The sequence below is a fragment of the Panthera pardus genome, unplaced genomic scaffold, assembly GCF_024362965.1.
Source record: "Panthera pardus isolate Hobbes unplaced genomic scaffold, ASM2436296v1 HiC_scaffold_15, whole genome shotgun sequence".
Classification (NCBI taxonomy): domain Eukaryota; kingdom Metazoa; phylum Chordata; class Mammalia; order Carnivora; family Felidae; genus Panthera; species Panthera pardus.
Window position 1 is genome coordinate 27,519,488 of NW_026526710.1, and position 15,164 is coordinate 27,534,651.

A 15,164-nucleotide genomic window follows, 5' to 3' on the forward strand; every position below is an offset into this window, starting at 1 on the left:
TTTTTTTTAAACACCATGAAGCCAAGTCGGTAGACCCTGGGCTCACCTTAGGCTCCAGCCAAGCTCATGGCTCCCACAGTCCATCAGGACAACGAAGGAGCTACACTGGCAGATGGATCCTGATTTTGTGATGGGCGTGTGCTTCCTGACCAAGTGAGTGCACGTGTGATTCCGTGGACTGACAATGTCTCTTCCTGTCTGCGTTCTTCTGTTCCGTCTCCCAGAAGCCTTGTTCCAAATCCACAGTGTGCTCGATTTTTTAATAAAATGAATAGTAAGTGTTCCAGCTGGGTTGGCAGCCTCTGTCCTGTCTCCCTAACTCTCCATCTCCTTTCAACACCCACCTTGACTTCAGCTAGGCTGGTTTTTCCCAACTCGGTCCGTAGCTCTTGCTGCTCTGCTAATGAAAACACTACTCTCCCAGGAAGTAGCTCCACCACACTGGTGTGATCACAAAGCCTGTGGTCTGAGCCCTACTGTCCTTAGGAATCTTCTCTGAGTGGCTACAGAATTTCTAGTCTATCCCGCAGGAGGTAGCATTAAATTATACAACACTGTGTGGCTCATTAATTCTATAGCACATACCATAGCTTGCTGTACGTACGTCTTGTTTCTTCACTAAGTCGTAGGTTTCCTGCGGCTACAATCTTTGTGTAACTTTGCATAACTCACAGTCCTAAGTACAGTGCTGAGTGTGCGGCAATTACCTTGGTGACCACAGTACACATCTTGGAGCAGAACTCTGTGGCAAATGCCATGGCAAGCAAGGAGGCGATGGTTCCTACCCCCACTAAATACATGTTTATTGGCAAAACACAGCACGACTATGACGTGTGAGCTTTAAATAAGAAGGACGGGTAAAGATTTGAAATCATGACACACAATCCACTTTCTAAGTGAGTTTAAGCCTTGCTAATCGGAGGAACTCAAAGGGGGCAAATACTCCTTTCTTTAGTTACTTATATCACTCAGCATTAGTTGAGAACTTCCTAGGTACTCAAAAGGAACCTCTGGCAAATCAGTATTTAAATAAAGACGAATAGCACCCAAACTGTGTTTCGGGAATCGTGGTCGTTCAGGAAGAGGAATTAAGAAACAGCAGGCAGGTTTTGCAGGTGGTAAAGCAAGAACTGGTGGGAAGGAGGGACCACATGTGATGTGCGGATGGAGGTAAGCATGGCACATGGGAGGAAACCAGGGGTCTTTCCTAATGCAGAAATTTCAAGGACTGGGAAGTGTGGAAGGGACAGAATGTCCTAAAGCCAAGAAGGAATACTACAGGATGGGTACAGAGTGAACGGGAGACTCCTGTGAGACAGGGCACATGGCCCTACAGGAAATGGTCAGAGAAATAGCCCCAGAGAGCTACCAAACGCTCTGACACGTTATTAGCCACCCAGAACCCAAAGGTCAAATGCCCTCCAGGTGTTCCACTTGGGTTAACTGTATACTGTAAAGTACCCCTCGGAGGGATGAAGGCTGTGGCTTCTACGCTTTAAAACATGGATGTTCACCCTCCAGTTCCATCCACGTTGTTGGGAGAGTGAACTATGCTAAGTGAAGTAAATCAGTCAGAGAAAGACAGAAACTTAACAGAAGACCATAGAGGAAGGGAAGGAAAAATAAGTTATAAACAGACAGGGAGGGAAACCATAAGAGACTCTTAAATACAGAGAACAAACTGAGGGTTGATGGGGGTGGGGATGGTGGGTGACGGGTACTGAGGAGGGCACTTGTTGGGATGAGCACTGGGTGTTGTATGTGAGTGATGAATCACGGGAATCTACTCCTGAAGCCAAGACTACGCTGTAGCTGAGCTAACTTGACAATAAATTGTTTGAAAAAAATTAAGAAAAGAAAAAAAAGAAAACTATTACTCTAAAAGCAAAAAAAAAAAAAAAAAGAATAAATAAAACATGGATGCCTAATAAAATTTTCCTATATTTTCGTAACGAAGTACTCTGGCATTTCGTCTAAGCACCAAAACCATTTCCTTACAATTTAATGCTAATTCGTTAATGTCAAACTTTATTTCAAAAACATTCACTTGGCAATTCAGGCTAGATATTTTCCCCACACTTAAAAGATTAACTGCAATTGTGTTTTATAAGTGACTACCACTCTGAGATAAAAAGACGTTAAAAGGACTGCTTTCTGAGGGCCCTAAGTCAATTTTATGCTACACCGGCTGTCTCTGGGTGCGAGACTGGGTATCTGGGGGCTGGAGTAAGAGAGAGACTTTTCACCCTCTTACATCTTTTGGACTTTGTGCCATACACAAACACTTCCTATTCAAAAAAATACAAATACAACTTTAAAAAATGCAACTGCTTTGTGTAGTGAAAATGTTATGCATACAGTGGATTTAATTTAATCCAATGCTGTTAAGAAAGGCAGAACAGAAAATGTACAGGAGTATTTTAAGAAGTGAGGAAAAAACCCCACACATTATGGATGAGGTTCTCAAGCAAAGCTAAAAAAATTAAAAAATCAGTGTCTGGAAGGAATCTTTTCAGGAGTAAAGTCATTGCTCTGCCTCTTAAAACCTCAGTGTACCTTTCTCACAAACCACACGTGTCAACTCGTTCAAGTCTTAATGTGACATAAGTATAGCCTACTTGTCTGCTCCTTCCACCATTTCCTGAGAGACAGCCGTAAAGTTCAAGATGTTTTCTCTCCCAGTTACATAAAACTAGCAATGATAAGGACAATATGCTCTAATGCTAAGGTATTTTTAAATGTCATAGGCTCCTGGAAAGAGCAAGTGTCCTTCGAAGTGAACTTCTGCTTTGGTAAGCCAAGTGACAAATTCCCAACGTATCAAAATTTGAGATGAGACTTGACAGCAAAAATCTCACACTTTCAAAGGATTGGAGGTTTCAATGACATCTTACTCAAGGAGTTAAAAAAATGTGTTGCTTTACCTTGTGACCCTTGAAAATGTGTCCCCTGTAAGGAAAAACACTCTAGGGAAGAGTTGCCTTGTGGGCTCAAGCCTGGATTTCTTGGTGTGTTGTAGACGAGAGGTTACTCCACATGCTTTTATTATCAAGAGCACAGAATAATAGCCTTTTAATTATGTGAAGAGCAGCATCACGATCTATGTTCTATTTGGTTTTCACTGTAGGATGTAGAGAGAATAAAAAAAATTGGTAACAGCTTGCCCCCTTAAATATTTACTGTGGATAAAATTTATTAGTCTGCTAAAATCAGAGTGTGAATGTTTTGATAAGAACAGGGTAGTTATATGGCCTCAAAAAGAACATTCCTAGAACAGACGTAAGAATTACAAAGAGGAAAAGGGCAGCGGACCCCACCTTCACTAAGAGCTTCAGCGTTAACATCCGTGATGCACTAGGAAGGATACGAGGTCACTTGTGGGCTTTTGCTGCCAAAGCGTTAATCGCATCTGGTCACGACACATCAGATGAGCCACAGTGAGGGCACTCCTCAAAATTAATGTCTGGTCAAGGTCAGGACAGAAAGGAAGGCTGAGGAACTGATGCAGAATAAAGGAAAAATGGAAATGAAATGTAGTGCTTGATCCTGGATTGGACTATTGACCAGAGTTCTCACGATGATGATGACGATGATGATGGTGACAACGACGAAGACGACGACTGTAATTTCACTATATTATTCACTATATATTATTATCTGGACAAGTGGTGAAAACTGAATAACATTTGTAGGTTACAAAACAAGACCAAATCAATGTTAAATCTCCTAATTTTGATAACCATACTGTGCTTATCAAAGTGCCTGTCCTTGTTCATCACAATACACACTGGAGTATTTAGAGGTAAAGGAACACGGTGCCTGCAACCAACTCTCAAATGGTTCATGAAAAAATGTGTGTTAGTGTAGACAGAAGGGGGAAGCAAATATGGCCAACTAGCTATTGGTGAATCTGTGTGATGAGTGCCTGGAAGTTCTTTGTACTACTTTTGCATTTTGGGGGTAAGATTAAAAGTGTTGCAAAATAAAAAGTTACTTGTTAGGAATGCCCCTTATGATACTGTCTCAAAGAAAAAAAAATGGAATTTTATTTTATTTTTATTTATTTATTTTTAATGTTTTTACTTATTTTTGAAGGAGAGAGAGAGAGAGAGGCAGAGCATGAGCGGGGGAGGAGCAGAGAGAGAGGGAGACACAGAATTCGAAGCAGGCTCCAGGCTCCAAGCGGTCAGCACAGAGCCCGATGTGGGGCTCGAACCCACAAACTGTGAGATCATGACCTGAGCCGAAGCCGGACGCTCAACCGACTGAACCACCCAGGCGCACCAAAAATGGAATTTTAAAAAAGCATCCTCATGGAAGCGCTAGTCTTGTCGATGGATCTAACCAAAATACTTTATTAAAATAATAGCAATTCCTTTCATTTTATACCAGCTGTGCAAAATGAAGTATGGGGGTTCCATTTGTCCTTAGCGTTTTGACACAAGCAAAGTGAGGCTTGGAAGCAGGTTTCTGATGGGGGAGTGCCTTCTGCCCAATGGCAGACAGAGCCTCAGAGAGCCTTGCAAAGGCAGACATGCAGGAGTGGCCTCTTAATGGATTCGGGAGTAGTCTTGCCAAAGACAACTTACATTTTGTCACTCCCTGACTAGAATCAGTGAATGGTTTTCCAGAACCTTGAGGAGGAGGCCCAAATCCCCTGGCCTCAGCTCAGCATGAAGCTGGTCAGGTGGGGCCCCCCACACACTCCCAATAGCTCCCCATAAACATCTCTAGTGTAGCGCTGTACCACAACATCCACTTTGTTCATAAGTCTGTATTCCCTCTAGAGGATAAAAGCGTCTAGAGGAAAAGTAGCGCTCCTTATTCATCCTGGTATCCACAGACACTTAAGTGTGTTGCCTAAACACTGAAGAAGCAAGAGGAGCTAAGGTAACCTCTTGCACATCCACCTTTCCCCCTCAGCAGCACCTTCACACTCAGTTTTGGCAGAAAAAGCCTTGGGGGTCATCAATGCTATCCCACTGAAGACTGCTCTTCAGACCACTCTGTTACAAAGGCCTCTCTCTGGAGAGAAAGGGAAGCCATGTTCCATCTTTGCCAACAGCCAGGGTACTCCACGCGCAGTGGGAAATCATGAAACTCCCTGCTTCCCTGGCAAGTTCTTTCCCTCGTTTCCTGCCGTTTCCTCAACTGGAGCTCTCAGACTAGATGGTCTCTAAGGCCTCACCAACAGTCCGTTTTCAACACACACCATGGTTTTTAAAATATGACTTTGACAACGCCCTGTAAAATCAATATGGCGGCCTTGCTCTGAGACATAGGCACTCACCACTTCCAGCAAACTTCAGAAAAGGAAAAAAAAATCCAGGGGTGCAAATGAGAGAAAGAATGGTTATTCTTTACTTAAAGAAATAATCTTTCTAGGATTTTTTCTTAAAACTAGAGAAACACATCCTGGGACATTTAAAATATTTTATTTAGCAAAAGTCTAATGCTGAAAACTTTCCTGAGGAGGAACCTATTCTTGAAATGTGATGTATTTCAGTATTAACTTCCCTCGCGGAGGGAGGGGGTGCTTCAGGATACAGCTCATCTCTCTATTATTAGAAAGGGTGTGTTGGGGTGAGTACTGGGTTACAAGAATTAGCCAGAAGCTTGCTGGAACGTGTGGCAAAACCAAGCAGACACTGTAGCCCCAGGGAGGAAGGTGAAAAATGTGACAGACATCTGGCAAATCTAGGGCAGTTACAGGTGGCCTCAGAGAACCTGTCGCTAGGCAAGGCACAGAACGGAAGGGGAGGACCAAGAGGGGCAGAGATGGTGGTAAAGGAGGAAGCCGGAAGTCACTTCAAGAAAATCTGACTGGAGGTAAGATGGAGTAGGAGGAACACGGCTGAGACACGGGGGGCTGTGGGTGACAGAGGTCAGGTGGGAGAGTGCCTGGAGGAGCTCCCCCTGCCCCCGGGGTGTCTGTGCTGTGAGGAGACACTCAGGCCAGGGTTCTGAGCAGTCAGGGCCAGTGGATGGCTTGACAGCTCTTTGGGGATAATTAGAGACACCTCCTCCCAGGTATGTTGTGAGGTGTTGGGGACATCAGCACTTGGCGTGGACAGAGGACACGGTTTATAGGTGCTGGCTCAAAACAGGGCTGCAGGGTACAGCTGGCTGGTGGGGGAATAGTGAGAAGGTTCAGTCGTCTCCCCCCCTGCACCCAGAGAGGACTTGACAGTGTGCAGGCAGCTGAGCGTTCGTCGGAGGCCACCAGGGCAGGACTGCGGTGAGGAGGGCTGGCACCAAATCAATGCCGGATCACTGCTTCAGTCCTCATAACGACCTCACGCAGTAGGTATTGTGATCACCTCTGTTTCACAGATGAGAAAAGGCAGATGGCAACAAAGTGATTTGCTCAAGGTCCTGCAGTGACGGGGACGTCAGAATTGGAGCCCAGGTGGTCTGGCCCCAGTATTTTCCCTCAAGATCAGGACACTGTCCAGTCCACAGACTCCGAGATCCTGGACAGGAGTCTCTGGAGCACCTTGTCCACTTCCTAGCCCAGGAGGATGCTCTTTCTAGGCCCTGCCTTGGCCCTTGAAAGCACAGACGCAGCCTGAGCCCCGCGAGGCCATTCTCCTCTTGGGCTCCCGTTCAGGGCAGTCAGCTCCCCACCCCGCTGCTCCCCACACCAGGGGCGGCTGAGATCTGGGAAGGGTGCGCCCAAGGCGCCCCCGTGCAGTAATCCCTGTTTATTAATCGCATCTGAAATTATCCAAGAGGATTTTTCTCTTGGATGCCATATATACAGATTTCTAAGAGTTTCTGGTTTACTGTGGAACACATACTGGTAGTTCCCACTTCTTACACTTCCTCATGTTACCCTTCTCTTTTACAACACAAAGTAAACCTCACTCCTTTGAAAGGCAAAGAACAGGGTGGGTGCCTGGGACGTGGATCGAAATGTCATCTTGAGCGAAAGCGAGGGTTCACTGTTTCGTTGTATGGAGGGGAACCTTCCTTTCCGTAACGCAGTGTGATGGCCCAGGTGGCCAGTCCCCGGACTTGTGACACCCACAGCTCCCTAGTGGAGTGGACAAAGGATTATGTTATATTCTAACAGGCACTCAGGAGTTGTTTTCCGTGTACCCAGGCTGTGTGGTGTGAGTTGTTGGGGGAGAGGACAGGAGGACAGCCAGGGGAGAAGCCTGTTCCCTGGGAGCTAACACAACTGGCCTGTCATTTCCTGACAGTGCTGGGGGGCTCAGAGGGCCCTGATGAGGTTCGAGGGCAAATGCTGGGGACCTAGGGGGGTACTGCAGCTGGGGCTCCAGATGGAAAATTTACTCCTACCTGACACATATTGTGGGCTTTAAAGACTTTTTGGGTGGTGGGATGAAAGAGTTCAGTTGGTTAGAAAAACACTAGCCCACTAACCTGGGTGATGTGAGTTCTAGAATTCTGCACGCATTCCCCACAGGACACAGGACAAGCGCACAGTCAAGAGTAGCTAAGGGTGCCTCAGCACCAGATGCTTCTCAGCCCTTCCGTGCACCCTCCTAACAGCCGCTCCAGGAAGCCTGGCTCCCACATCTGTTCTCACTGAGGGGCAGGTCACTTGCCAGGGGTCACGTCTTTTGAGAGTGGTGGATCTAAGACCCAAGGTGGGCAGCTCCCCGGGCCCTACCCCTCTGCTCTGCAGGGAGCCAGCCTATTCTTCAACCAAATTCCTGGTGTACTTTTACCTGGGAGGGGAGGACAGAATAGTTCCTGCTCTCCGGGCTTATGCTGACCTATAATTCTGATAAGACGGTCACTTAGGAAATAGCAGCTAGTAATGACAGAGTACCGATCAACACATCAGACTGCTTTCACATTTCTCCTTGAGCCTTATTTATCAGCTTCCCCTTAGAAAAAAAAAACCTAGCAAGCCACAATTTTAAAAGAACTAATAAAATCCCCACATTTTAAGAAGAAAGGAACCACGCAAATTACTAATTCAATTTAATTAATTGATTTAGGTTTGGTATTGTGCTAAGAGTTTTTTGGGAGGTGAAGGGGGAATGTGTCACAGTCATCAGCTGAGACAGTTTTCAATCACCTCATGCGTAGATGAGCTGGAGGCAAAGGCATGGTCCTAACTAGTGCAGGGGTTCCTGGACGGACCCCAGTCCACAGAAAGACAAGTTTTGGATGTATGCATGAGAAAAGAACGAACTAGGCACCTATCAGTGAATACCATCCCACACCAGGCTGCTCCTTTATCTCCCATCTGAATTGCTTCAATAGCTTCCTGAAGTTGCCCCTCTGCAGTCTTGGCTTCCTACTATCCATTCTCCACCTACAGCCAGAGTGGTCCTGATAAATCACAACCAGAGCATGTAACTCCTCTCCAAAGGCCCTTCAGATCAGTACAGATCTGGGAGGTCTGGCCCTGAACATTCTCCCTTACCCCCCCACCTCTCCAGAACAACTGTTAGCTGGAGAGATGCTATCCCCTGTCCACCTTGGCATTCTCTATTAAAACTTAGGTTTCAAGTAATTCAGCTGCCATCCAAATGGAAGGCAATATGAACAGCAAAAAGCCAAAAGGTAAACTTAAGTGTAATATTCTTAGAGAAAATCCTTAAGACACCTCAAGATAAGGCTAAACTTTTCACGATAATGGGCAATCTCATATAATTTTAAATGTACATTCTGATTTTTCCCTCTTAAATTAAAGAACTCTGAAATTAACTTTTTATGATAAAATCCTTTTCTATCTACAAGAAAATGAGCCTAAGACCTCACTTGTGACACCGAAAGACTTTCTCAAGGATCCAATCTCAAAAAGTCCTAGATTTAATGAATTTGTGCTGTATTTACTATTAAGATACTTGATTTAGCTCTACTTTTATGGCTTTTACAATAATATATAGTTTCTTTAAATAAAAGTTCATTTTCTCCAATATCTTAATATCTTTCTCGGTGAGGATCATCAAAATGTGAATCCAAGAACTATTCAAGTTAGTAATATAAGTGATGACTATTTCAGAGCATGATAGAATACATGTTACTGAAAAATGTGTGGACATTAAAATAAAAATGGAATCTTCAGAAGGAACGTTATATGTTTAGGTATTAATTTCCTTCTTTATATAAATGTAGACTATTAGAAACATAATCACATTTGACACGCCATAGGCACATAAGACAAAAAAATGTCAGGTTTAAAACCTACTGAAAGAGAAAAAAAGGATTATCTCTGAAAGAGCATAATTGCATTCATCCCAGTCAACCCAGAACTGTTGGGTCCTAATTCTCTTTTATTTTATTTGTAATGAATTATGGTTTCTGATACTTATTTTTAAGTAGCCTTAACACACCTATGTGAAAATACATGTTTTCAAAGGAAATGGGTCCTTCAGTTTTCTCTTTTTATTAAAAATATTCACGATAGAGCTCAAAAACACTTTCACAGGTTAGGTGCTTTGGATTCCTTAGTAATCCCCTCAGGAGTTACTGTTTCTGAACTTGGCATTGAATATGAAATCCCTTATCAGGTGTGAGCCTATCATGTGAAGAAGAAAAACATGTGACTAACACACCTTAATTCTAATTCCTCATTACATGATAAGAATCACTTTTTTTCCTAAGTCAGAATGATATAGGAGATATTTTATGATTACTTACTTTCAAGCAAACATGCCCAGACAGACTTGAGAATTCAAGTATATGTCTATGAATGTGTAAATCTGAAGTTGCATGGGAACGCCATCTGTGATTTGAGCTAGGACCTTGTAGTTTTGGGGGACCTCTTTGATACATACAGTGTCACAGAGTACTAGCGGACACCCTATAGCTCTAGCTGGCTGAATCACTGCTTTGGTCCTACCCCCTATGCTCCTCCCTCATCATCTCCTTTACCCCCTCTAAGCCATCCAGTTAAAGACACAGCTCAGGGAGCACCTGGGTGGCTCAGTCGGTTAAATGTCCCACTTCGGCTCAGGTCACGATCTCATGGTTCATAAGTTCAAGCCCCGCATCGTGCTCTGTGCTGACAGCTCAGAGCCTGGAGCCTGCTTCGGATTCTGTGTCTCCTTCTCTCTCTCTGCCCCTTCTCCACTCATGCTCTGTCTCTCTCTGTCTCTCTCTCAAAAATAAATAAACGTTAAAAATAATTAAAAAAATAAAAAAGACACAGTTCAGTAAAAAAGTGTTCCTGCTGTGCCAGACACCCTAGCCCCCTTTTCTAGCCAGTTTGCCCCTTCTAACCCTCCCTTTTAGAAATTCTAGAGCTCTGACTGGTTACACTGGAATGCTTATCAGAAGCAAAAATCAAATGAAAGGATGCAAACAAAAGCTTTAAAAAAGGGTAATCCTTATCTGCCATCTTGCTGCAAAGCCTATAGGACAGGATGCTCCCGTTGAAGAGACAGGGTAGGGGCTAGAAGGTGCACACTGGCCCAGACTTCAGTCAGAGCATTTTACACACTGTTTGTTGTACACACTGCTTTTTGCATCACCTTCCCTTTGAAGAGAGGACTCTGAGAAAGAAAAATGTCTCAAGAACCCTACACCGGGTGATGAAAACTTTGAAATTCTGTTACTGTTGGGAACGTACACACATACACACACACTCACGCACGCGCACACACAGAGGTGCAGGCACAAATATGTTCTTTTGGCACAGCTATAAGAAAGATGAGTTTCTGAGAAATCTAACAAATATATTTTCCTTTGACACATGCTTAATCCAATTACCACATAACAATATTTTGAAAATATGCATATACACCAAAGAAAAGAAAATTGCAATTTATTTCACCCTTTCACATGAGCCGTACTGCCATCCCACTGGTTAGGAAAGTGCCCGTAAATACTGCAGATGTGAAGCAAACTACATTTTTCCATCATAGAATAAACACTCAGAAGGGATCCGTGTTATTTACAGCATGCATTCTCTTCTCATTTGAGCTACAGGATGCGCATCGTAAGAGTGACCTGAATTCTGTTCTACTATTCCCATGGAAGCAATCACTTACCAGAAATATTTCTTTCTGCTTACGTAAATTTTATTCTTTGGTTATCTGGGAAACTGCTGAGTTATCAATTTAGAAATACATATAGGAAAAAGTACTACCAATATTTTCCTAAAGGTATGCCACTTTCCTGATTACCGACCTCACGAATACATTCATAAAAGCGTTTCTTACAACCCCATCGTCTTTAATATTTTTAACAAAGGTTAATATTTTGTCATGAAGGAAAGCCTTTCTCTAGGCAGAGAGCTAGATTTTAAAGAATGTCAAGAATAAAATAATATTAGCATTGATTCTCAAGCAATCTCATTGAAAATGGGTCTCTCTTGAACCATTTAAAATATTTCAAGAAGGATTTACTTACCTGGGAATATTCAAAGTCAGTGATAGGAGCTATACTCTTGATATAGTCTGATCGAAACTGGTTTTCTGGGTTGGCCAGTGGAACTGGAGGTATGATAGTACTCATAGCAGAAACAATTGTCTAAAATGGAATGAAGAAAAAAGCATATGGATAAATAGAACATTGAGGCTCCGTGTATGACAACTAAAATATACCACACAAACATTTTTTAAAAAGCCCTTACCACAATAGCGTCTTTAACATTTTTCCGGATGTCCAGGATTTTCTGTTTCTTTTCCCTACATGAAGAGAATTGTTATTAATTTAGTTCACTTTTAGCACTCACTTGAATCAGTTGATGTGGGGTTTTAAACTTCCAGCTGCAGCATGGGGCTAGACTGGTTTTCCTGGGGGTCAATGTCAACCCCCAAGACAAAAGGTGCAAAGTTTTTAACTGGTAAAGGAAAACATGCTTTTTTTCTAATCTGTACTCTAAGCAAACTTGAATGCATGCGTTACAGACCATATATAGTTGTATACAACTACGCAGGCTACACATAGCCTAGCAAAGTGGTTATGAATACTGCATATAAAAGCTATACAGCTACACTTGTAAATACATTTTATTTGAATTACCATATGTGATAGTTAGGAATTGAAATAGAAGCAAAGGATATAGACAAAAATATTTAGTGACATATTGGTTAAGTGTACTCAGAGCAAAACTAATATCACAGACCAACACCTCAAGAACATCTAATAAGTCATATTTTGTTAAGCAAGTTATTTTATTTTTTGATCTAGACACCACCAAAAGGATTCGGCTAAATATTACAAATTCAACAACAGGCTTCTCTTTTCCTCCCTCTCAAAAGTCTGCTCGATGATCAAATTAACTGTTTAAAGAAAGCACTTTGGGGGAAGCTAGAGAGAAGTGAAAAAGTTCGCATGCAGTTTGGAGGCAAAGGCAAAAGCAAAACTGATCGTTCCTTACTCAGGATTAAATCCATTGACATGCAGGATCCTCATTTGTTTGACGATAGTGCTTTTCCCCGACTCACCAGCGCCTGCAAACAAACAAAAAGATTGCTGTGATCTGTAGCCCAACACCGTTGCCATCGCTGCCGCCAACCCAGACAGCAATTACCCTACCCAGCGTGGGTATTTTCCAGCACGCGCCAGCTCGTGGCTGGAGGAGCGGTTCCCCGGTCGCCGGCGGTGCGCGCGGCCCCCTCCCGGCCCTGCCCGCCCGGCCCCCGCGCTGGCTCGCTGCGCTCTGGGCTGTGCGCTCCGCTCGGGCCGGGGCCGCCAAGCGCCCACCGCCCTTACCCAGTAGCAGCAGGCGGTGAGTCGCTTTGTAAGCCAGACGCTCCTTCTGCAGCTGCTTCTCGATCTTCTTGTTGGCCTCGCGTCGTTCTTTTTCATCGACGCCCTGGTCTTCTGCGGTCTTGCTGTTGCCCAAACACCCCATGCCTGCCCCCTTGGATGGACGTCGGGCAGAGTTAGGAATGTGCACAAAAAGCAATAGAGAGTTGTAGATGTGTGTAGATCCTGCGACGGCTTCTCCTCCTCGCTGCTGAAAGAGATGCTCTGGTCTCTCGGTGTTTTTCGATCAGAACAAGCGTTCCGTCTCCCCTCCCTCTGCCCACCGCAAACTCCTAACTCAAAAGGATGCGAGGACGACTCGCGGAGCCAAATAAATACTTTTTAAAGGTAAAGGCTTAGTATTTTCTGCTGGACAAACAGCATGGCATGAAAGGAGACGGGGGCCGAGAGCGCCGAGCTCTGCCGGAGCCAGCCGGGATGGCGCTGCGCCCTCCGCTCGCCCCGCGTCTCCGCGCCCGCGCCGCCCGCCGAGCTGAGCCCCGCTCAGCCCCGCTCCCGCCTGCGCGGCGGGGAAGCGCCCAACGGGACCGTGAAGATGCCCGGGCCCCGCGGGCTGCTGGCCGACCGCGGCGCGGAGGGACGGAACTCGTCGCCGGGTCCCCGAAGGGCGATCGTGGACACCAGGCGGCCGGCTCGCGCTCCGCGCTGCCTCCGCCGTCGGACGCGCGCCCCCTCCCGGTTCCGAGCGACCCCCGCGCCTCCGCCCGGCCGGGAAGGGGAGCTGGGCCTGCTGGCGAGGATCTGGCAGGGGCGCTAGCGCTAACGGAGCTGGAGGGGTCGGGAGCTGACCTCTAGGAGCCCGGCCCCGCGGGACGCTCACCCGCGCGGGGTCCGCACCGCGCCCGCGTGGCCCTCTCGCACTCGGAGCCCGGGAAAATGGGTCTGGGCGTGCGCTCCCCGCCGATGTCTCGGACGCCTCCTTGCTCCAAGGCGGGCGAGGACTCGCGCAGGATCATGCATATTCTATCAGGGAGGAGGATCTGTAAGAGGCTCACCAGTCACACCGCCTTTGTTCGTTCATTTTCTAGACTATTCCAGCGCACCCACGCTGCCGCCTCCCTTAGCCTCTTGTCTTTATCTCCAGCCCCCGTTTCTCCTTCGCAGTTCTCTGAACAGCTCTACTACTTCCCTAGGAGACTCAATGGCCTTGAACTTGGCATCTTAGCGGTGGAACTGATGAAGGCAGGAGACCGGACTGTGCTCTCATTCGCTGTGCTGAGTGCGAATTCCCAGAGACGGTCCGTCCGCAGTCTTGCAGTCGACTTTTTGGATTTGAGGGAAAGATGGCAAAAGAGGCGACCTAGCAGAAGTCCAGGTCCGAGATCACTTCCTTGTGCAGCGCTGTTAGGGCTTGGTGAGGCCGACACACAGATTCTTTTACATGGCCTTGTTCACCTGTCTTCTGTGCCCCAGTTTCTTCCCTCCCAGCCTACATTTCTCCCTTTCTCACCAAGGCCTGATCTTCTTTACAGAGAGCAAACACGACGGCGGGGGTGGGTGGGTGTGGGGTGTTTTCCTTGCTCTGCTGCCCCCTCCCCTCTGCAGCCTGCACCCAGGGGCACAGCCGGCTTCACTTGTCCGCTTGTCTCTTCTCCTCTGGCTCTCCCCTCTCTCCTCAGCCTCCCCTTTTCTGCTGGCTTGTTACCTCAAGTGGACAAACGTATTCACCTCTGCCTTATTCAAAACCAACAGCACCTCCTTACATCTCAGGCTCCTTGTTAGTATCACCATTTTCCCTCCTGCACATGGCAGCCTAGAGTTAGGAAGGGCATCTGACTCTGGCCTGACTTTCTTTACTTCCTGTTCACACCTCTCAGCTCCTGGCAGCCTGGCTTTGGCCCACCTCCCTACTGAAGATATTCAGTATATTTCAGAATATTGAAAATATTCTCATTAGGGTCTTCAATGGCCTCCCAGGCACTGAACTTCATTCATGAACTTAGGTCTTTACTTTCTTTGACCTCTCCAGGGAGCTGGCACTGACCCTCCTTGAGACTGTCTTGTCCTGTGGTTTTGATGTCCTGTTCACCCTCTGCCTGGTGGAGGTGCCTGAGACCCCAGCACTCTTTCTCCCCTTGCACACATTCCTGGAAGGGCTGACTGTATCCTCAACAGTCTGTGCACACGGCTCTATGCCCACATCACATCTCCATCCCGGCTCACCCGCTTGTCCAACGCTGTCCCCAAGCACACCTCCATTTCTATGCCTCACAGGGATCCTCACTTCTACCTGCCAAGGGCTGAGCTCCTCCCCTAAGCCTACCCCCACACCCCCCCACTTGTTCCTCTCTGTTCTCTCTCTCTGTGATAAGGGCCCCTGATTTTCCAAACCAGAACATGGGAGCCGTTCCTGACTCCTTTTCCTTCTTGCAAACCCGAGTAGTTATTGTGTCCCAAAGAGTCTGTTTCCTAAATATCTGTCCTGTCTTTTCCACCCTATCTTCCATTGCCATGGTCTTAGA

The 15,164-nt window shown here is 46.1% G+C and overlaps 1 protein-coding gene across 5 annotated transcripts in view; it reads right to left on the reverse strand.

Moving 5' to 3' along the window:
• The window catches only part of GNAL (G protein subunit alpha L), a 156,115-nt gene that overhangs the window by 98,397 nt on the left and 42,554 nt on the right, over positions 1–15,164 (reverse strand). Inside the window, exons 1-5 of one of the 5 annotated variants that reach the window (XM_019433858.2) lie at positions 13,523–13,637; positions 12,646–12,889; positions 12,311–12,383; positions 11,561–11,615; positions 11,338–11,457 (exon numbers count right to left, since the gene is read on the reverse strand). In XM_019433858.2, coding sequence (XP_019289403.1) covers positions 11,338–11,457; positions 11,561–11,615; positions 12,311–12,383; positions 12,646–12,787 — 390 coding nt within the window. In that variant the 5' untranslated portion in view covers positions 12,788–12,889; positions 13,523–13,637. Of the gene's footprint in view, positions 1–11,337; positions 11,458–11,560; positions 11,616–12,310; positions 12,384–12,645; positions 12,893–13,491; positions 13,638–15,164 lie in introns of those variants that run through there. The other 4 variants (XM_019433857.2, XM_053902372.1, XM_053902373.1 and 1 more) reach the window with 4 other exon arrangements.